Source organism: Labrus bergylta, chromosome 24 (genome assembly GCF_963930695.1).
Source record: "Labrus bergylta chromosome 24, fLabBer1.1, whole genome shotgun sequence".
NCBI classification, from domain to species: Eukaryota; Metazoa; Chordata; class Actinopteri; order Labriformes; family Labridae; genus Labrus; species Labrus bergylta.
Window position 1 is genome coordinate 12,149,256 of NC_089218.1, and position 23,616 is coordinate 12,172,871.

Genomic DNA, 23,616 nt, shown 5'->3' on the forward strand with positions numbered 1-23,616 from the left:
GCTGATTATCCAAAGCACTTTAATTACAAGGCATGATAAAGAGGAGAAACTGCAGAATAATTATCAAAATAATGTGATTATCAGCAAAGATTTGAGTTGGGAAATAATCCAAATTATGATATGCACCCCATGAGAAGATAAACTCACTGCTTTACTGCTCCAAATCTACTTCTCATTATACCACTGCTGTTGGGTGTACTTTAAAACTAAACAGTTCATTTCTTCACTCTTCCACTGATATGTTTGAAAGAAAGAAAAAAAACAGTGTAACGGAGAGTTGAAAATATTACTTTCACTTTTGTTTCTTTTGCAGCTTTAGGCTGATAAAGAACAGTCAAAAAGAGAATTTATTGTAATACAGATGCAGATATACATTTAATGTCAGATTCATCAACAGAGTGGATAAACCGATATAGCTATATTTGGATTGAACTGGTTTACTGTTTGGTTTTCCTTTCCTGTATTGATAAATCTCTTATCTGGGCCTATATGTCACCAGTTGGAATTTGTGAGCATTGGAATGAAAATGAAGCGTTAACTGCGACTGAAACTCTGAATGAAAGAGCTGTATGAAGGCACAAATGAGCTTTACCGGCACTGACCTTTAGAGCCCAGTTAAGCTGAGGTCAGTGTCATGCTATCGCGCCAAATCGCAGCAGGATGGAGAGAGCTTCCTGGAGTAATGGCTGGTAATATTATTATCTCACTCAGTTTAATGGCCACATCAACCCCTCCCTTCACCAGCACTCTGTCTGAGAGCAGAGAGAAACGGCATGTCTTTGTCTACTGGGAATCACACGGACGAAGAGAGAAATGAAGATGAACAGAGAGGAAAAAGTAGAAATAAAGGTAAAAAAACACAAGAGGGCAAAGAGAGGAAGTGTAGGAGGTGTGAAGATGTAAAGGAAGATGAAAAGGTGGAGAGCAGAACAATGAAGAGTGAGATGGAGCAGACAAATAGGGAGCGTGAGGAACAAGTCAGACAGCAATAAAACGAGAGACGAGAGGAGGAAAAAAAAGAGTAACTGACAACATCTATTATCTACCTCCCCCCTCATCTGTCATCATCAGAGCCGCGCTGTCACCACCTCCTTACATCAACACTATACCACCACCACCTGGGACTCAGCAAGAAGGAGACACTCCATGGAAAAAATGCAGGGAAATTTACTCAAAGCAAAGTTTGAGAAAATTGTACAAAAACTTGACAAGGTCAGCCTTTTCTGTAATGTTGATTCGTGTGCCCTATTGCACTAAAACCCCACCAAGAGAAGGTAGAAACTCTTTGAGGGCTGGATCGCCTCTGGCTTTCTGCTCTTTACAACAAGGAAACCGCCTAATCCACCTTGAAAGAAAAAAAGTGGAAAACTGCAAGGGGTTGAAACACAAGCAGAGGACAGGCAGAGAACACTGACAGGTGAGGAGAAGAAGAAAAGAGAGGAGGAGGACGGAGGTGAAAGGGGAGATTGATGGCTAGGGAGAAAGAGCAGAGACGGGAAGAGATTAAACTTTTACGATGTCTGTGGTAGAATGGTTGACTTGGTTTTAGCGATGCAGAGGCGGTCAGAAAAGGCGGCTTGGGAATGTCAAACAAGCAGGAGAATCAGTCGTCAATTAGATGTTATCTGTCCTTCTGAAGTGAGAGCTCTGCTTCTGAAATATGACACCTGTAAATTTAGAGTGCTGTGTGATTTCAGGATGAAGTTGCCTTGCCTGGATGCGTCTTTGTGTCGTCATACTTTAGGCAGTATTGTGCCTCTACTGTAGTGACAAAGTTTGTTGGATTTGGCATTCTCAACCGTGGACAATTTTTCAATGAGAGAGCCGTTTGAGTCATTAAAGTAAGTTGAATATATCACAGAAATAATGACTCTGGCTCTGACTTGCACTTTAGATTCTATTTTCTGTTGTTGCTGAGTCATCCTCAGACTAATGAAGTATTTATGTAATTGCCTCTGTCTTTGAGTAGACCATGTTAAGTGTTAATGCACATGAAGAAGCAGCGCTGAAAGGCACAAACACAGTCATCCCCCATTTGTAGATTCCAAATGACACAGTAGCTGCACAGCCAACTGTGAGTTATATCCAAGAGGCTTCTTTTAAAACTGTGTGCTCCCTGCACACTTAATGAATCATTAGTGACTCATTGGCATTTTTAATAAGCCATCTTTTTTAGATTTCATCAGGCATGTTTAACATCTGGAAAGGTTCAGGATTATCACTCTTAAATGAATAATGCAATAAAAGATTGAGTTTGTGTGCAGCTCACCAACACTTCAGGTGAACTTCTTTCTAACTTCTGCCAAAAGCTGCCGCTCTGCACTCTCAGCTCTGCACTCTCAGCTCTGCACTCTCAGTTCTGCACTCTCAGCTCTGCACTCTCAGCTGACCCCAGTCAGGATGCAGACAGCTAAGGTGGCTCTTTATACAGAGGAAACAATCTGCTCTCGCAACACTTAAAAAGCTTATTAATAAACACGTTAAATCTCATATGTTAATCCAAATGCAAATAAAACTGCAAAGAAAAATTAAGTAATGCTGATATGTAATTGGTTTTATCCAGGAGGGCATATTATAGCATATTTCCGCCCACGCACAAAAAGGAAACATTTAATAAACTTTGCTGCATCATAGCTAATAAGTCATTAATCACTTAATGTAACTAAAAGCTGTTATTAAAGCCTGTAACAAAGCTGTTTCTGTTTGGTTGATACATTAACTGATGGGAGCTTTTAAGGCGAGATCAAGAATTGATCCCTTCCCTTCTTTCATGAGTTAGCCAACCACAAGAAAAAGCTAAACTAAAAAATGAGTTCAAGCTCAAAGCATGAGGCATCATCTACTGATTAAACATTTAGTGAGATCTAATAACTTAAAGATCAATCGGTTGTTTGCGAGCTAATAAAGGACAGATGAGGGTAGATTGCTAAAGACTTCAGTTTAACAACAATGCTCCTAGTTGGGACTACATTTTCCTTTATGAATGTGAAGCTGGAAGCTGACACACGGGCCAGTGATCTTTTTCCCACCAGGTTTTTCCCCCTCAAACCATTGTGTAAAAGAAGTGACGAGATCAGCAGACAGAGAAGGAGCCGTTGATGTGTGGACGTTTGTGGATGATCTGTTGGAGCTGGACATTGTTTATTAGACAGGAGCTGCTCACAACAACAACAACAACAACAACAACAACAGCTTTCATTCTGTGCTTCTGTCTTCCGCACAACACATCTGCTCTCTCTGTCTCACTGTCATGTCAGCTTTATATGTCGCCGAGTTTCCATCCATGGATGTTTCTGAAGAATTAAAGTTGAAAACAATAATACCTCATCATATTTCTACTCAAATGTCTCTTACCTTTACAGTTACATAATCATCTGTGGTGAAAACTAAACATGCCTTGGTATTCTACTAATTCTACTTCTACTTGTTTCAATAATATTACAATTCTGAAATATAATTTTATGTATTTCTTAATACTTTAAAACTACCACATTTAACAGGGAAATGGTGTTTCTGGGTATTTACCATATTATAATTCATTCAAAATGTATGATCCACAATCAAATCACTTTTTCTTCATCTTTTTGTGAATATCTACAAAATGAACTATGTTAAGGAAGAGTGCTGTTAGAAGTGGAGACCCACATGGCTACACAAAACAGACTTTACAATCTATCATCTATCAACCAACCGTAATCGTTAAAACACACAAATAAATCTTTTTCCTTTTATCTGAGCCTGATGACAAAGTAACTCAAACTACTAAATACTTAAAGACTACAAATACTTCATTGAATCTAGCTAAATGTGTCATAACTTTAATCCGGCTCATTACCTGATTCTGTCTGGTTTTAATGTACAAAGAAAGTCGAAAACATTTTAATTCACAACTCGACAATGAACATATAGATCAAACTCCCTCTTTTAAATGAAATGTGTTCAATTCTTCTGAACATACTTAAACTTCAGTGTAATTATAAATCTGTTCCTTATAGAGACTTCTGAGATGTTGATGGTTCACACCAAACATCCTGAGCTGAACAAGATGCCCGAGACGGTTTATTAGTCTTGTTGTTCTTTTCCAGCGAGCATTAAAGAAGGCAGCACTTGTAACAGTTGCTTAAATGAAAGTAAATTACTACTTGCCCAAAATAAATTTCCGAGTCTTTCCATTTCTCTCGTGAATGTGTTTTTCGACACTCTGGTAATGGAAATGCAGCTAATCTGTATTTCTAAAGTTCAACTAAAATTAGCTTGACATTTGGATGGAAACAGAGCTTTATATGTGATTATTCATGTTTCTTTTTTTCTTCTCTTTTCTGCTTCTCTGCCTCATCACCACGCTCTCCCTGTACTTTCTCCTTTTTTTTTTTTCCATCTATTTCACTTTGCTCCTTCATTTTCTGCTTCTTCTTCGTCTGTGCGATTTGGCTTTGTGATCCATCGCTCTCTGTTTTGCATTCTTTCGCCTGTCTTCTCTTTGCTCTCCCACCAACACATTTCTCTCTCTGTCTCTGTCCTCTTCTCTCCATCTCTCTCTCAGATCACAGTGAGTGTGGCTCAGGGCCGAGTGCGGAGCCCCTCCCCTCAGCCTCGCTATAAAAGCTATGCCTACACCCAGGCTGCATATGTCAAGTCGCCCGAGCAAAAGAGGAGGCGTTTTACTGATCAGGTCCGTGTCTCGCAATGCTAACACTCCACGCCAAACGTCCGTCTGTCGGAGCATGTTTTGGCTGCACACCTGTTGTACCGTCTGTCCTTGTTTGTCTGTCATATACAAAAAATGTCCAATCACAGCAAGCCTCCAAAAGAATGAGTCTTCATCCCGATGCATCTTTACTCGTAGCTATTGTAAGATTAAAAAGTGGTGTGTCTTATGCTACTCCCCAACTTCCCAAAGTGAAGACCCTTTGGAAATTTAAATTACTTTTTTTTTTTTTTACTTGAAGTGGTGAAGACTTATGAGACTTGTTGACTTGGACATTTTTTGCGTTCTGTTTTAATTCATGATTTGTGTGTATTTCACAACTGCTTTGCCAAATTCCTTTAAGCACTTCACGAGTTAGAAGTGGTGCTAACTTGCCTATGGGGTCTTAGTTTAACCAGCGGTGATGCAGACAGCCGTTTCATACTTTCTTGACAAGAGAGTTCAAAGTTTAGCATAGCTTAGCATCAAGATTTGCAAATCCATTGCTGAGAATCTTTAACGAATAACCAAATCAAATTCAAACAAACAGTTCTGCTTTTTACAAAGAAAGCTTTTCAATGTCGGTGTCAAGTTGCAATAATAATCGAGCTTTAACAAAAACATACCACAGCAAACATCATGTTCCTAGCTCTACATGGAAGGACTTCCTGTTCTTATCAAAGCAATGACAGAGCTAGTGGACTGTTGGCAAGTTAATCTTCTAGCATGTTTACAGCCAGCTGACTATTTCTCCACTGCAGCAGCCGGTAACACAATGAAACATCCTCTGTGCTGCCACCCGTCTGGTACTTTTTTGATGTGTCCCTTCTACTCCAAAACATGACATTTCCAAACGATCAGATGTCTTTTCAAAGCGGTCATCCTGCGCTGCGTGACTAAATGTTGCCCATGATTTACTCAGGCTCGGGTGGAAAGTATTCCGAGACTGTGTCAAATATTGAATGTATCAGCGGGGGGCTTGACTCGACTTGGCTGGCACCTAAAAGGCCTTGCAAGAAGAAAAGATAATTTGTCAGATTATCCTCCCTGTAGCACACCCACTGTTCTTTGAAATGGAGGATGTAAAGCAGAACCTAGCACACAAAAACTGTCTCCATGCAACAAAGTTTCTCATCTCCAGGAAATGAGGAACAGAGATGACATTTTACAACACATTGTCCTCAGATAGCATCAGAAAACCGTGTATTCTAAGGACAACATAGTAGAGTTACTCTTTAGAATCATTCTTCATACCTGACATTTAATTCATTTTTTAATTCGGAACAAGATTCAAATTCTGTCAGAAGACTTCTCCAGCACACATTTGATAAACAACACAGACAGAGAGCAGTGCTGACTGTGGCTGGACGGTTATCAGCTCCGTGGAAGGGCCCTGTGTATCTTTTCAGAACCTTATTACCGGCGAGAAGAATAGAGTGAGAGGAGGAGCGTAGAGCAGAGATAAAAAGAGAGAAGTTGTTCGTGTCCACATCAGTAGCGGGCACACAAAGAGAGATATGGTGAGAGAGTGGAAGAGAGAGCCGGAGAGCAAGAGGACCAGTTGTTAAGGTTGGACAAAGGCCAGAACTGCTTGTCTGCACCAGTAATGGAAAACACTAACAGGCCTCTCCTCGTCTCTCTCCATCTTCTCTGCCTCCCACCTTTCCTTCATGCTGCCTGTTGTTTCTTTTTCTTCTTGCCTCCCTACCTCCATGCTCCTTCTACTTTTTGCATATTTTTCTGTTTCCTTCCCTCTCTTCCTTCTCCATTCTCTCCATGTCTCAACACTGACGCCCTTTATTCCTCCTCTTCTCCTCACATTCCTCTCCACAATCTCCCTCTGTTATCTCCCCTCCTTACTCCATCTTTAGTTCCTCACTCCCAGCCAGGAGGAGCTGCAGCGGGGCCTCAGCCCTCTGCCACCAGGCTCCACCAGCCTGGAGAGCTACCAGGCTGCACTGGAAGAGGTATGGTGCTGATCATTGATGAACTCTTGTTAACTCTTCTTCTGTTACTTAACAAATAGAGCCAAAACAACAATGATTGCAGACTACTATAAAGTGTTGTATGTCCATTCAACGAGCTAAAAGTATCATAGAGCTCCATGTGTTTAAAACAAATCTTTAAGACGTATCAATTCAGCCCACTGTCACAATGGCTGATGTGTTTCCCTGTTGTTGTGAACTTGTGGGGTCTTTTGCCTGCTTTTTGTAAAGACAACATTTGTTGTGAATTGGCGCTATACAACGATTGATTGATTGATCATATTTATGTGAATTTGAAGGTTCTGACGTGGTTGCTGTCGGCTGAGGATGGACTCCAGGGCCAACCTTCAATCTCGAACAACGTGGAGGAAGTGAAGGAGCAGTTTCACACACATGAGGTGAGAGCTAGAAGAGTCAAATCCTGGTTTGACAAACAATAATGTTATGAGAACAACTTCTCCGTTGTTCTTAATGGAGCAGTGTTTATGTTGGAAATACAGTTCCACACTTTGTCGAGCGGTGCCAAAGCACTGACATCCTAATTAAAAGAAGGCTTGAATTGGTCAAACCATCATCATTAATTTTCTAATTCTTTTGTCCATAACTGAGCATCTCTTTGATATCATAAAGACAAGTTAGGCATATATAATGGGCTGTTAAATGGAGCAACATAATGAGATGTTAAATATTTTGAAATGAGAGTTTCTCGCAGTCATAACAAAACAACAATTATGTTCCCCTGCAGTAGCTGTAAACAAGCACAGCACATAGATTGTTTTCCCTTTCTACTCAGTTCTACAGAGGCAAAACCCAGCCGCCCCCCCCCCCCCCCCCCCAAAAAAAAAGGAAAAAAAAAAGAAAGCAACAACAACAAAGACGTTATAGTAATAGCAGCAATCATTCCATAACAACATACCATCTCCAATAAGTAGAAAAACGGTGTAGTTAGAGACAAGAATGAGCCTCTTTGAGCATCACTAAAGGTCCAGGCTTGAGAGGCTGCTGTAATGAGTGTAAAGTGGCCCTTCATCTAAAAAAAAAAAAAAAAAAAGACTATATCTGCTGTTAGTTGGTAGAAGGCAACAAACAAGAAGACAATGACACATTGAAAATCAAAGCTACAAAAGTACTTTTGAACAATAAGCAAATTCCTAGGTGCCCTGAATAGTTACAGAGTTCTGTAGGTCTCATATAAGGAACAGAGTTTATAACTCATTTTGAATTGATGTGTGGAGTTTCAGCTCTTGCAGCACAGACCAGCTGTTTTAAAGCTCCTGTAAGTGTTCAAATAAGACTGATGAATGTGGACTTACAGGAACACTGGCTTGCAATCGACTTTTTATGCTCTGAAAATTAAATTAACCCTGACCGGTTCTCTGTGTGAGACCCTAGAAGGATCATATAAGAGTTAAGTGCTTGAGGGAGAATAGATTAAGAACTAAAGCGGGAGGTGGAAGTGTGTTTGGAGAGCAGTTAAAGGGAATGGTGAGAGGTCATTCAGTGGGAGTACTGATGTGAGGCACTACTCTTCTTACAGATGAGCAATTAGGCAAAATGAGTATGACTATGTGTGTGAAATGTGTCTGTGTCTCACCAGGGGTACATGGTGGAGCTGACCACTCACCAGAGCAGCGTGGGGCGGGTCCTCCGGGCTGGAGCTGCCCTGCTAGGGGAGGGGAACCTGAGCGAGGACGAGGACTCAGAGGTCAGGGAGCAGATGAACCTCCTGAACTCGCGATGGGAGCACCTTAGAGTTGCGAGCATGGAGAGACAGAGCAGGTAAATATTTATGGTCCTTGTTAGCCTGCATGTTCAACAGAGGCTAGCAAGGCCAATCCCTCTGCAGAGCCCAAACTGTTTCCATAAGGAGGAATGTCTGCAAATTAAGAAAGAATGCATATTTAAAAATGGATACAAGTCCACAACAAATGCAACAATCAAAACCTGCTGCAAAAGAAAGAAAACGACTGCATTAATGGGTCAATTTCTATCATCGTCTTCAGCTGTCCAATGATTGACTGAGTCTGTGTGCTTCTGATTTTGCATGATGTTTTATATTTGCAATAAATAAGCTGTACATGCAGATGTTCTGTATGATTGCAGCACTTTCTTTCAGTTACAGCATGTCTCTGTTGTTGTGGGGTAATTCCTAAAACTGATGGTCTGACACCCGTACCCTGACAACTTTCTAACATGTTCCATGCTGATATATACCGTCACAGTTAAAGTTTCTGGTGTAAATTAATCTAGACCAGCAACAGATGTAAGTAGCATATCTGATGTAAGGCAAAGTCATGCCGTCACATAGAAAGATGTTTTCCTTTCCAATTATGAGAATGAACAAAAGAGTCAGAGCTCTCAAATAAATAGTTTGGAATAAAGAGACCTTGTGAAGAATAGTCATATTGATAGAATGTATTCTCCAGTAAAAGATGTTGAGACAAACTCAAACACATATAGAAATGATGTCAATCATATCTCGTAAACTTCATTATGAACTGTACATGTTTTGTTCTATCTTCATTTAGGCCTCTAAATAAAGTGTCATCTTTTTACACACAATGAAAGAAGGTCTCCACAGTAGCCAACATTCATGGACACAAAGAGCCGCGGCCTTTCTAATCATGGTGAATCGGATGATAACTGACACCGAGCCAAATTTAATTAACTGTTGAGCTATCTCCTTTGATAATCTTGTGATTCAGGCACAAAGCTTTGCAGACATGGCCTTGACTACCAAATACCACTTAGACAAGACAGCCCAGGTCTGCTGTAGTGCAGGGGTGAATGTGAGAGCAGGATGGGTGATTTTAAAAGTTTCTACCAATTAGATGAGCAGCAGTCACTGCTTGGGGCATCAGCGTGTTCAACCAGACCTTCTGCTCTCTGAACTGTTCTTCAGCAGGACTCTGGTTTTGATCATGGCGAGCCCTGCAGACTCGCCATGTGAGTGAAACAAGCTGACTGAATTTTCTTTCATTCTCAGACTCCATGAGGTCTTGATGGACCTGCAACACCAGCAGTTGCAGCAACTCACAAACTGGTTAGACGCGACTGAGGCGAGGATTAAGAGGATGGGGGCTCAGCCACTGGGTCCCGACCTGGAGGACGTCAAGCACCAAGTGGAAGAGCACAAGGTGGGCTGAGCCCTGTTTTTTAACATGCCTATAAACTAACCCAATGCAACATGCTGTTATTAACTTAAAGTTTAAGTCTTTCAAATTCTTAGTCTATCAAAGTTTTCATAATAAACAAGTGGTCATGTACGGTGGCCGGTAGGGGTCAAACGCTCAGCAACTGATGAAACGACATACATATAGAAAAACGTGCAGCATATATAGAAATGCTGCACATTCAAACGCAAATACAAACTACCACAACAAATGCAAAGACACAAACGCGCTGCAAAGACACAAACGCGCTGCAAATAGGCGAAACAACTGCATAAGCATCAAACGCGCTGCAAGTACAGAAACGAAACTTAAGTCAAAACACACACAACCAGAAAACAACTGCAAACACAGAAACGCTGCAAGTTAATCCTTAAACGGAAGTGCTCCAGGCCTGTAGGGGCGCTGGAACTGTTCATTTTGGTTTATTTACGTGAGAGAGTAAGAGAGACAGCTAGGATCAGAAAGTTATGTTTAGATAGGGAAGTTGTATCGTTGAAAGACACAGGATAACTTCAGTGTTACTGAAACGCAGAGATAAAGCGAGTCCGGGGTCGGGGACGAGATCTGTACATTTGCTTTTGAATGTGCAGCGTTTCTATATCTGCTGCGCGTTTTTCTGAATGCATGTCGTTTCGTCAGTTGCTGATCGTTTGACCCCTACCGGCCACCGTAGTCATGTGTTTAAAAAAACAGAGTTCAGATGTTACAGTTTGTGTAACTCTGTGTTATGACAGCTTCCTTTAGTCCAACAACATGCATCAGTTCAGAATTTATTCTCTGAAGTTTCAGTTCATTTCATGACTAAGACCCTTTCAGCCAACAAATGCAGTTATTTCCAAAAGTCTCAATTTCTGCCCATGTATGCCACACTCAACGTGGACGGTCCTCAAATGGGTCAACAGCTTTTTCAAAAGTCTTTGTTTTATTGGCCTGATATGCTGAGTACTGTGGATTGGCACAATGAATGGAAGCTAGCATGCTCACTGTGTATCAGGTAATATTCAGTAATTCAAGGTACGCTGTAGTAGGGAGACATTACAAAAAAAGTAACAGCTGACCAGTTTACCTCCGTGTAGTAGTTGAGTAGTTACAGGTACGCTTGTGTGGGAGAGGTTAAAGGTTCACTTATTTTAAGTTATAAAGAAGGTTAAGCAACCCTTCGTGTCTTAAATGAATTGAAAGCACTCAACACGTGGTGGCACTACTGTGTTTGATGTTTGGACAGAAAGTTCAGAGTTTTGTGTTTCTGTTTTTACACTTAAAAGACGAGAGACAGAAAATGGACTTGGATTGGCCAAATGACCCCCCCAATCATAAAGCTGTACCATTTCACCTCAAACACAGCTGTCAATCATCTCAAAATCATACGTCTACCACAGACAGAAAAACAGTACTCTGGGGTATTATGTCTTTGTGTTTTGTCAGGAGTAAATATTGCAATTCATGGTCACGACTATAAGGACAAGTTTGTAACTTCTGCTTTTCTTTGAATTCACTGTTTACAGCTGAGTTTAAAGTAGAAGATGTTGTAAGGGGGTAGATCAAATAGTGGTAAGGTCACGCCTCATGTATAGAGGTTATAGCCCTCCAAGCAGGCGGGCAGGTCATTCTCCACTCTCTCTATTTCCTGCTCTATCCACTGTCTTATCAAATAAAGGCAAAAAGCCAAACTCACTTCGTTTTTTTCCTTGTTTGGTGACCGTATACAATCATGAGCATGAAGATTTAATATATGTATTCTCATGAACTCAAAGCTTCGAGTAAGCATATCTTTCTCCCTGCTCTTCTCAATGTCATCTTGAGATGTGGTACACATTATATTGAACTTGAGCTCTGAAAAGTTTCTGAACTTTAGTAAATTCTGTAATGATTATGAACGGATAATTTAAGGCAGTCTTCAACCACCTGCGTCTGAGATTTTTGGATCTGCTGCTTTATTCCATCGTCATTGTTATTAGAAAATCTTTGAGTTTCTCTCTTTAAAAAGAAGAACAATTGTATCATTACTTATGGGAGTCTGGGCTTTTGATTGATGGTAAAATACCTTACTCTTTGTCTGTTAACATTACAAAAGAGCAGGTAAAAGACCTTACTCATTGTTATGTTACAAAAAGCAGGTAAAAGACCTTACTCATTGTTATGTTACAAAGAAAAAAAAATATGTGATAATATGTGAATGTGTACATGATTTATAAAGTGTAGAAAATGAAAGCATAAATCCACTGAAGAGTGTTCATACAGTCACAATGAACAGTACAGTATGAAAGACATGAAAGAAAAAGACCTCCAATAAATAACACAAGATGGAGCTTTATTCTAAATTTGAATTAAGTTTTACGCTGAAATGTGAGTGTTGAGGGCTTAAAGACGGTTAAAAAGATCCAAAGATAACATTTAAAGAAGTATTAAAGGCTGGAGATGGCCCCTTTCAGTCTCAGATGTCTTAAATGAGCCGAGCTTATTGAAGTTTCTGAAAGGAAATGTAAAAAAAAACTACACCAAATCAAGGTGTCAGGCAATACACATTTTTTGAATAGGACGAAAATAATCAACATTTTCTACCATGTTTAAGTCTGTCACAAAAAAGTCAAAATGGTATTTGTAGTGATGATTGCAGTGTTCAGGCACAACTTTGTTCTGTTCTTACCGCCTGCAGGTTTTAAAAGGCATCAACAGTGTTTTTGCTTCTGTTGCTTCCAGACATTTGATTTCATCTGGGCTTTACTGACATGCTCGTCTCCATGTGTGTGTTGCAGCTCCTGCAGGAGGACCTGGAGCTGGAGCAGGTGAGGGTGAACTCTCTGACCCACATGGTGGTGGTGGTGGACGAGAACAGTGGAGACAGCGCCACCGCCGCTTTGGAGAGCAAACTTCAGGTGAGGACATTAATATTTACTGTTTTCTTTATGGACCTGACACTTAACCTGATCATAAACTAAACCATCTACCTAAAAATCCAGATTTTATAGATCCCCAGGTTGTTATCCCCGTTTGAAAAAGCTGTCCTGACTTAAGAGCAGTTAGTCATTTTTCCATTCAAGAAGGCTCAGATGAACCTGCGCACCTACACATATACACCTCACTCTTGCTCATTATGCTCACTATGCAGACAATTGCTGATCACACAAAGCTTTGGGGAAATTTTGTAGGAAGACAAATATCTTGAGGCCTAATTTTCCACTAATTTTAATAGTGTTTCTCTCTCACTCGCTCTCTTGTTCTGTCTGAGTGGGAGTGGGCTCGGCACACTGCTGTTGTTTCTCTGGGAAAATAGCTTGAACGGGAGATAGTTTTGTTTTTGGTGTTGTGTTGTAATTAGACCTTGCCAGAGAGGTGTGTGTGTGTGTGTGTGTGTGTGTGTGTGTGTGTGTGTGTGTGTTGCATCTTTCTGCTGATTTTGTTTACTCTATAAGTCATCATTGCACAAACTCCAGCTAAGAGCCCAACTCTGCTGCCTGTTTGTACGGTTAATTTTCCACGCTTGTCTTGGTCCCTGATGCATGGGCCTTAGTTCCCCTTGTTAACTCCCAGAGTATAAAGCTGAAATCTATTAAAACTACAGCCGCTGATCTCCACCTCCGTCTAATTCACTAGCCTTAATTGCAGAACGCTGCCCTGTGTCCAAGCACCGTCACACTATCGCACTCCTAGTCTGAGATGCAGATGTTGGAAGGTGTTTCTCTCTGAAATTGATTAAATATGAGAGAACGCATCACAAACAATTAGACCAGCATCTGTACCTGCATGAAGTATAGAAAATGTCATCAACATCTTCAGAATATCAATTGTATAGATTCCTGAGTTGACTGTTTTCAGGTTAAGGAAATGCCTATACTGGGGTTTAAGAGGTTTAAGTTAGATGATCTTTAGTTTTTAGCAATAGCCTAGGCAACCTTTTTTAAGTTTACGTCCATGTAGCAAAACATTTTATCCAACTTAAAAATCTTTAACTATCATTTCACATCAAATCATTAATGTGAATATTTGAAGATAAACAGAAAGTAGCTCTCATTCTTCAGTCTGGTCCAATCAGCTGATACAGAAGGAGAGGTGTAATTAGATGATCTAATTAAAAAACCGACTCCAGTCGAACTTGAAATGATGATTTCACCTAACTTTCTCCAATTTCCAAACTAAAAAAAAAGACTAAAGTCAATTTTTTTAATGATAATACCTCTCAGATAACACTGGCCTTCATCAAAATCCTAATGAGCACATAGATGGATTACCAGCTGGGCAGAGTGGACATGTGCCAGGATAAGTTTGGACTTTTTCTTTGCTCTTTGAAGTGTTTAAATCTATGAAAGAATAGACCCTGTTTATGGAGTAATTCATAGAAAAATGATATGTAGATCTTAATGCCAGATCCTGGATTTCCAGACATGTACATTAAAGCTGTGTCAGGCCTCAGGCTCTGTGCTCATGATATTCTGTTACGTAGGATGAGCAGTGATGTTGGACTTTCAGGCTTTCTTACAGATAAAAGTTTGTTTGAGCTGCACATGATATGAACTGATTAAGACCTGGGGGTTGTTGGGAGGAGAAACGCTGGAAGTCATGGTGATTTCATCTGGAGAAGTTCAGTATATTGTCTTCTGGAAATGTGCGAGTGAGCAGTCTGAGGTACATTTGGGCAGAGCCGGCGATGAACAAGAACAGGAAATGAAGAAATGTAGATAATTGGATGCGACTGAGACTTTTCCTTGGGGAGAAAAGGTTTGAGGAGCTGTGGATAAAAGTAAGCTGCTCTGTACTGAAAGCAGATTAGCCCAAAATGAGAATCTCTCCTCCCAAACTTTAGTCACTTCCAAAAGAACAGTCATTTGCATGAATATATTAATGCAGCTGCGAGTATCTTGAATTCAGCGTGTCATATTAAGCGATTTCAATGCAGAGCACGCCTAAGTTGTTCTGCATGCAAAGTGTAATCTCACTTAACATCATTAGAAACCAAATGAAAGTATGTGTTTGAGCTTTAGCTGGCATGGTTTCCTGCAGTGCAGTCTATTGCAAAATACAAAATAAGAGAGATGAATAGATGAGAGAGAGTAGATGAGAGAGGGCATCGTGTACTGGAATGTAAAAATGCAAATAGAAGGTGCCTTCCCTGCTTTCTCCCGCTGTTCCACTGTCGCTTGATTAATTACAGGCCATTCATCTTAAGATTAACCTGCTGAGTCTCTTTCTCCATGTCTGTCTCGAGCCGCTCGCTTGTCCCTCACTTTCTTTCTACATCTCATTGTCTTTTCATTTCCTCCCCGGCCTCCCTCTGCCTCTCCGTCTCTGATGACTCTGTTCAGTGGGCACTCTGAGGGCTTTCGTCTTTGCCAGTTAAATGAAACGGAAGAGTGTCTCTGGCATTCTGCTCAGCTAACAGTCATCTGCCAACATATCGATATGATGGAGACAAAAAATTAAGTTTCACAGCTCACAGATTCTGTGCTTGTGTCAGTGCTTCCTATGAGCCTGTCCTATAACTAATGTAACATTCAAACGTGAAGACATGACATAGTTATAGAACCAACAAGTTAAGAAGTTATGTATGTAAGCAACCTAGAACCAACTGAATATCTACATGTGAAATGTAATCATCACTGAAAATGTGATGTAAGAATTTGAATACCACTGAATAGATTACCATGCACTCTCTTCAGCAGGTAGAGCAGGTCATCCTTTTATTGCTGTTGTGCTTGTTTTCCATGTATGCCTGCTTTTTCTTTTTCTACATGTCGGGTATCATGATGTAAGTTCACTGAAATAAAGCTGCAAACTTCTCCTGGTCAGACTGGTTTAGGATTAAACTTGTATTTTGTCATGCACACAAATTGGATGAAAGCTATGACACACAACATGGCCTAAGGCTAATGGACAACCATTGAAGGCCTGTTGACAGGAGCCCCTCCTTAGTTTAGGCCATATCAAACAATCGAAACACATTTACATTTATGAAAAATAATAACAACAACAACAACCTGATGAGTAGTTCTTCAACCTTTTATTTCACCTTTTCATTTGATCATCATTAAACTCAACGGTCATTGTTCTTTATCTGAAACATCTACAGTCAGTGAATTTCATACGGTTGGATGGAATATAGAGATATTTTTGTTCCTGTCATCTCTGCATTTCATGCCCATCAAACATCATGATCGGCCCCGTCCCTCTGGGAGAGAGAGAAGCACGAATCAAACCGCTTTTTTGGCAGCAAAAAAAATTGAACTGGCAAGTTAAGACGTGAAACCATCAATGTTTGAGGCAATGTGATGAAAACATTTCAGTGACTCAAAAAGAAGTTCTGTGCTAATCTCGACATCAATCTGTGATTTATATTTTATACATATTGATCTGTTTGTGTGTGTGTGTGTGTGTGTGTGTGCGTGTGTGTGTGCGTGCGTGCGTGTGTGCGTGCGTGCGTGCGTGTGTGTGTGCAGGTGCTTGGTGACCGCTGGGCAGCCATTTGTAGATGGACAGAAGAACGCTGGATTCTGCTTCAAGAAATTTTACTGAAATGGCAGCACTTCACAAATGAACAGGTAAGATGCCTCACCTTAGCTAAACTTTCAATCTTAATTTAACACCAAAAGAGGACTGCAGACTTTGTCCCCAGTGCTTCAATTAGACATGTACCAGAAGGGGATCTCTTCTTTATTTGAAACTTTTGACGAGCTATCCTGTCATAGATGTGTTCATGAGATTTAGAGAGATTTATTTAATGAGAATTATTAATGAGATGCTCTTTTGATATCAGAAATGAGTCATTTTTCCTCAGCTCTTTGTCTGCGACTTTTATTTTTAGAAGCTGATGACTTTGTAAAGGACATGAAATGTGTCAGGATATCCAATTTGTTTTTATTCTCTGGTTTCACAACTGAGGAAGCTCAAATCACAGCATCAGATTATACATGATTAAATGATCAATCTTAATTAAAACCCCCCTAACAGGATTCAGGTTATGGTCCCCCTTTGATTACTCTTAGATTTATTACATTTTAAGGCTTTAAAAATGAATTATACATTCAGCTGTAAGAGATATGTATTGTTTTTATTTGCAGAAAATAGTGACACTGTCTAGGCATGTCATATATCACTTAAATAAAATCTATATTTTTGCTTTTTCTGTATACTGGGCTCACTCTTTAAAAACTCACTGTGTGCACTGTGTATTTATTTAAAGTCATACCAGTGTGCCCTAAACGTAGGACTGTAAGGCGCAGCATCATCCCATTTGATGAATAGTGATTACTCAGCTGCACACATAAGTGCAGAACCATTATGAAATAATCTCTTCACTGTGTTTCATTATGAGGAATCATTGGCTGCAATGGCTTCCAGACATCCATAAGAACCCGATTTAATTTGATTAATTATTCAAAACATCAGGAAATACATTGGATTCAATTTTCCCCCTTCTCTGGCTAAATGGTTGTTCAAGTAGCACCGCAGGCTCTGGATGTAAATGAACCGTCCGCTCGCTGATAACAGAAATGCTCACGTTATAATCCCGGGCAGAGGAAGAGATGCTGTAACAGACAATAGACCTGAGGAGGAAGCTGAAGTCAGGAGCTGTCTGTCGCAGCGGGAGACAATGACTCCAAGTGCACCTCCTTCCACATGATGAGATGTCTCCCTGCTCATGTCTCCTCATTTCCTCTCGTTCTCTCTTTATCCTGATCTCCTTTTTCACTACGTTCCTCCTCTCTTCTGTCTTCCTCTGTATACTCCTCTTTCATTTCTCTCACCTCTGATCATTTTTCCCTTTCTCTTTTCTCTTACTCTCTACTTATCTCCCTTTTGTTATCTCCTTTATTCTTGTATTCCCTTTCTATATGTGTTTCTATATTTATTATCTTTACTTTTCTCACTCATATCTAATTTCAATCCTACCATGTCCTCTCAATTTTCCTCCCCTCTCCCTCTTCTCCTTCTTCTTCTCCTTCTGTTACTTTTACACTGTTCAACTTTATCATTTCTTCTCCTATATGTTTCTTTATCCACCTCATCTTTCCCCTCTCTTCCCTTCCTCTTCTTTCTGACCTTCTTTAATCTCCTATCCCCTTCCTTTATGTACTTGTTTATTTTCCTTGCAGTGTTTATTCGACTCCTGGCTGACTCAGAAGGAGGAGCTGGTTCGTTCCATAAAAACCTCCAACCTGAAGGACCAGGCAGAGATGGTGGCCTGCCTCCGCCATCTTGCTGTGAGTCTCCCTGCAACACGTCGACTCTCCTTTTTTGTTTAGCACAGAGAAGGAAAAATATAAGTCAAATATGTGTGTAAATTCTGTGTATGAATCTTTGTTCTTCTAGACGGTGAAGGCAGACCTGGAGTTGAAGCGCCCCACCATGGACAAGCTGTGCTCCATGAGTCAGGACCTGCTGTCCAGCGTCAAGAACAAAGAGGTGGCCAGCAAACTGGAGGCCAGACTGGACAGCTTCGCTCAGCGCTGGGACCGCCTCATCCAGAATCTGGAGATGGGCAGCTCCCAGGTACACCACACATAGTCCGTTTTATAAATGATGTGTTTGGGTGAACTATAAATGGTGAACAGTTATAGTATTAAAGCTCTTATCGGAAAAAACAACCTCTGTGTTGCTTGAAGTGTGCTAAATAAAAATAAGGAGATAATAACTGTGTTATTAACTGAGATAATAACTGTGCTATTATCTTTGTTCTGGCCAGAGCTAAAATGCTCATAAAAAATAGCATGTAAGAGTTATACTTGTAAACACAATGTATTTTGTGTATTTAATCAGCAAACAAGTCTTTGGTCTGGCCAGGTCGAGACTCTGTCAGCACTGGTCCTCAGAGTTCAGAGTCTTGACTGTGTCTCTGTCCTAGCAGCAAGATGATTGCACTTTACCTAATTTACTTGTGGTCCTGGGTCTTAATCACTTTGTGATTAGGTAGAGTGAAAACCAGCTGGAAGTTGCAACTCAGGGACAAGTTAAAAACGGAAATCCTGATGAAATGATTGCTGCAGGAAGTGTGGATTAAACACTCCAGAATTAGATTTCTTTAGAGGAGTCTTTTCTTATCTGCTTCTTCTCCTGCATAAAACCATCAGAGTGCTCTTTACTGTTTTACAAACGACTGCTTTGGTTGAAAGCTCTACACATGAGCCGCTCTGGTTTCAATTTCGGACACACTGAGGTCACATTTATCCCTCTGTGATGAAACTCTGCCCCTTTAGCTGCAAGTGTTTGACCTGAGGGACAGAGGAAATCAACGGATTGTCTGGGTGATAGAGGTCAGAGGGCTCTGCTGCACAAAAATGGAGATTATTGAAGGATGAAGAAGGCAATAAGGACATAAACTTGAATCGTCTAGAGCAAAAACCTCTGATGTTATGGATGTGCTTTCAACCAGCAGCAGCATACAATTATCACTCTTCATGATCAAGTGTTGGATTGTTAAATTGTCACTTCTTCCCCCCGCTGTTCTCTCATCTTCTTGTGTAACTACGCAGTAGAATCCTCTGCCTTTTTATCTCTCCATGTTTTCAAAAGGGCTTTTTAAACTGACATGCTCACTGACAAGTGATAAGATAAAGATAAAAGGCTTACGTGGTTTTTGAATTTGGCTGATGAAGATACTGCACTGTCATGTTGCCTTTATTCTTTATCCCTCTGGAGCGCTTCATGCTGAGCACTGAGTAAACTATAAGAATTATTTATATTGTAGGTGTGAAAAGAAGCATTTATGCCCTGAAGTTTGCCTTCTCAGGCAGCACTGTGTGTGCTCTAAGTGCAAAGGAGGGAACTCATCTCTATGGAGCGCTGTTTTGTTTTCTTTATAAAGCTATAGTTTTCTTAAAGCAATTTATTGAATACAGGTCGAACATTTTCTGAGAGGCCTAAGTCTGAGCAGATCTATCCTTTAACCACAGTATTTAGATTCATCAACAAAGGAATATGACATGACTGTCTCCTAAATTAAATTGGTGTCTTTGTTGACATATTTAAAAAGGATAAAAAGAAAATTTCAGTTAATGTAGATTTGGTCTTTTCTATTTTTTTGAATTGTTGTTGACATGGAGTTTAAAATTAACCCAAATTCATCTGGAGACAACCTATATAAAGAACAACAGCAGTGGAGCACACAGCTGTTTGGGGTCTTCTTGAAAATAACAAAATGTAGAATAACACCAACACTGTCCTTTTAATTTGGAAATAAAAGGAAGAACTCAGAAGCTCATACAACAAGTCCAAACTGTTTTATGAAACGCAGTAAAAGACAACATCTTCAGGTTATTACGGTATAGGAAATATGAAATGCAGATCTCTTTGTCTTCTTCTTTCTCTCTCTCTCTCTCTCTCCCTCTGCCTCTCAATTATTTGTCCATTTTAATCAGTCAGATAATTAGCAGATTGACCTCCACAGACACACACACTCCACCTCCTCAGCAGAGCACACATATACACACGTTTCCATGGTAGCAAGGCTATCCCAGTCGTTGAACTCGCTTCTTTATTTTTATCAGCCTCATCTTTGCGAAAAAACACACCTTAACACACACACACACACACACACACACACACACACACACACACACACACACACACACACACACACACACACACACACACACACACACACACACACACACACACACACTTTAATTACAAGAAAACAAAAAAGTTTTCATATAAACCTGCATAAAAATGTTCCCTTCTCAATCAAGTCTGGCTCCCAGAAATCCCAAACTGCTACTTAACCATCTCACAGCTGTCTTAGCACATACACACACACATATACACACACATACCTGTAGTTGACTGCATTCATGTGCTGGTATATTTTTGTGAAGATAATTTGTGATTTATACAACTGACCTTTGACTCATCGCCTCTCAAGGACACTGCCGCACTTTGTGTGTGCGTGCGTGCGTGCGTGCGTGCGTGTGTGTGTGTGTAGGCACTCAGACAGATGTGGGAGTGTTTAAAGTGGTGATTTGGGATCTGTATGATTTTGACAGATCCTTGTAAACTGGTACAACACCTGCTGTCGCCTTCAGCTTGTTTACATTCATTTGTGTGCTTTTTTTTTGTGTGTGTATGTGTCTGTGTGTGTGTTTGTGTGTGTATTCAGCTCTCGTCGTCTGTCAGCCTGGCCCAGCAGTCCGAGCTCACCCACTCCGTCACAACGTCCGTTACCAAGGTTACGACGAGGGAGAAGGTGTCGGCCCTGCGCCAGACCCGAGAGTCACCGCCACCACAGAAGAAGAGACAAGTCGTGGTGGATTCTGAACTCAGGAAAAGGTGTGTGTGTGTGTGTGTTTTGATACTTTAAGAAGGTCAACTCTGAATTATAATTAGTATGGAAACATCAAAAGTGATTTTTTTTTCTAACTTGTGTGAAATGTTCAGTTACATGCACCCGTTTCTGCTCTCTTATCTCAGCAGGTAGGTGATGAAACAGATTCTGATAATGAGAGTTTGTGATGGTAATAATAGAGGAGCCCTGAAATGAATCCTTTGATAGAAGTCAAGTAGGAGGTTCTCAAAGTCGTGTTGCATTTTGTAGTGAGTCGTGAAGAAAGTTACCTTAGAAGTAGATCTGTTATGCAGCAGTTCAAAGTCGGTTAGTCAGTTAAGAGGACCCTGGAAAATGTACGCTTCATTTCACCTCGACATTTCAGAGGGCAATGTTGAACTTTTCACCTTTACGTTCAATCAAATCAAGTATTCACATTGAAATCACAAGTGTTGTCCTTTTTTTATATCCTGTTGTCTTTTTTATGTTTCCTGTTGTCTTTTGTCTACAAAGTTTTGGGTTGAAAAGAATTACAACATAACATAATCAGCTGATAGATTTACAGTTATGACACTCATAAAACTTTTATATTATTAACACTTTCATAGAGACTTTCATATTTTATACAGTACTTGACAAACCACACCTCTATCAGTTTATCATTTATTTAGATCCCCATTACCTTCTATGTTAACAGTAGCCTCTCTTCCTGCAGTCTCCATAGCTTCATTGACAAGATTTCATAAGATTACCTAAAAACACATCCATGTATTCAGACTCACAGTATAACAAAACACATCCAAACATCCCTATTATTGTAACACTTTTGAACGTTCTTTATTTATTTATTTTAATATCCCAACCTATAAAAAGGTGTTATTCAAATTATCCAGAATACTCTTAAGTAAAGGGTTGAACTACTTTCCCACCACCACAGTTATGATCATCTTTACAAAAACACAGAACTTTATAATTGTGTTGAAAGGAAAGAAAGTTTCCCCTTTAGAAAACATTCTCCCTGTCATTAGTTTATATCACTAATATAGTATTGACTGTAGTTTAGTAAAATAATCGACATTATTGGATGCTAATGTATGTTATGTTTTTTTTTACATTTTGCTGTGTTTGTATATTCATTGTTGGACATCCCCATGTATGATAAATGTAAGCTGATACATGTCATGATGATATAAATGTATTGAGCTGTTAGAAGCCGCTTGTTTTTCAAACCATTCATAAAACTATTGTTATCATAAAACCCCTCATGATGTGAATAAGTGTCAAAGGGATCTTTACTACATGGAGGTGAAAACAACGTCCTCTGTGTTATAGAAACCTGTTTGCTTAACTACCTGGCTCCTCTGCCGTAATGAGGCCATTTCCCACATCAGCCTGATTGAATGGAGTCAATGTGATGCTTAATGAAGGGAGCCAATCAAGAGCTAGTGTGATGACTGAACATTAGACAGACTGCTTTTTGAATTTGAATGCAATGAGTACATAGTAGATAATAAAAAATATTACACTGGATTTATACTTTTGGAGTATCAAGATCAAACTATAAATATAAGCCAATGTTTCAAAATGTCAGTTTATTCCTACTCTGTCCTCTGAGATGTATAAAGCCCCCAAAAATCTTTAAAAACCTGTGAGGATAATGCAAAATCTGACTTTGAATGTGAGATCATATTGAGGAAACAGGAACAGAAAACGACATTGTAAGAAAGATGTATTTAATAAAAAGTGAAGTTATAATTATCTCTTGAGCTAAGAATACGTGTTAAGTTTGTAAAATTGCCATGTGTGTTTGTGCGTGTGTGTCCACAGGTTTGATGTGGACTTCACAGAGGTCCACAGCTACATGACTCGTGGCGAGGCCATCCTCCAGAGCCCTGAGTTCTCCGTGTCAAGAAAGGACGGCAGCATTCAGGAGCTGCATGACAAAGTGCAGGTAAAAACACTGTACACGCGCGTGTGTGTGTGTGTGTGTGTGTGTGTGTGTGTGTGTGTGTGAGAGTGTGAGAGAAAGGCACCCCGTGGAGCTTAATCTACTGAGACCTGTGATGCTGAAATAACAAGGTTCCACCCCACAGTCAGTTTGGAAATGAATTTTACCTTCCATATAGCAGCGTTACCTGTGAGGGCATCGTGAGCTGTGATTATGCAGACGGGACACGCTGATGTGGCTCCATGGAGGGATGAGATTCAGCAAAGTGTCCATAATGGAGTTTTCAAACTTTAATACAGCAGCTACCAATGCATGTCAAGTGACTGAATGTGTCCTCTGGAGGATAAATCAAACAAGATAAAAACACAAAACAGGAAGATCAATGGCGCCCGCTGTTGAACCAGCCTCTGCTTTCTGCAGCTAACAATCAGAGATGACAACAACCTGTTGTTACCTATCAAATAGGTATACACTTTTTTGATAAATGTTTAAACTTGGACAGTCTCCATTTATGTCTACCACATGTACCACAAGCCAGAGAGAGAGAGAGTCGAGCTTTAAAAAGACTAAAG

At 40.1% G+C, this 23,616-nt stretch overlaps 1 protein-coding gene across 2 annotated transcripts in view; it reads left to right on the forward strand.

Moving 5' to 3' along the window:
- dmd (dystrophin) overlaps positions 1-23,616 on the forward strand; it is a 238,097-nt gene that overhangs the window by 100,477 nt on the left and 114,004 nt on the right. For both annotated transcript variants that reach the window (XM_065952214.1, XM_065952213.1), the window contains exons 10-20: positions 4,544-4,672; positions 6,559-6,654; positions 6,972-7,070; positions 8,270-8,451; positions 9,659-9,809; positions 12,602-12,721; positions 16,277-16,378; positions 17,933-18,040; positions 18,150-18,329; positions 20,932-21,101; positions 22,924-23,047. In XM_065952214.1, the coding sequence (XP_065808286.1) occupies positions 4,544-4,672; positions 6,559-6,654; positions 6,972-7,070; positions 8,270-8,451; positions 9,659-9,809; positions 12,602-12,721; positions 16,277-16,378; positions 17,933-18,040; positions 18,150-18,329; positions 20,932-21,101; positions 22,924-23,047 (1,461 nt within the window). The remainder of the gene's footprint in view (positions 1-4,543; positions 4,673-6,558; positions 6,655-6,971; positions 7,071-8,269; positions 8,452-9,658; positions 9,810-12,601; positions 12,722-16,276; positions 16,379-17,932; positions 18,041-18,149; positions 18,330-20,931; positions 21,102-22,923; positions 23,048-23,616) is intronic.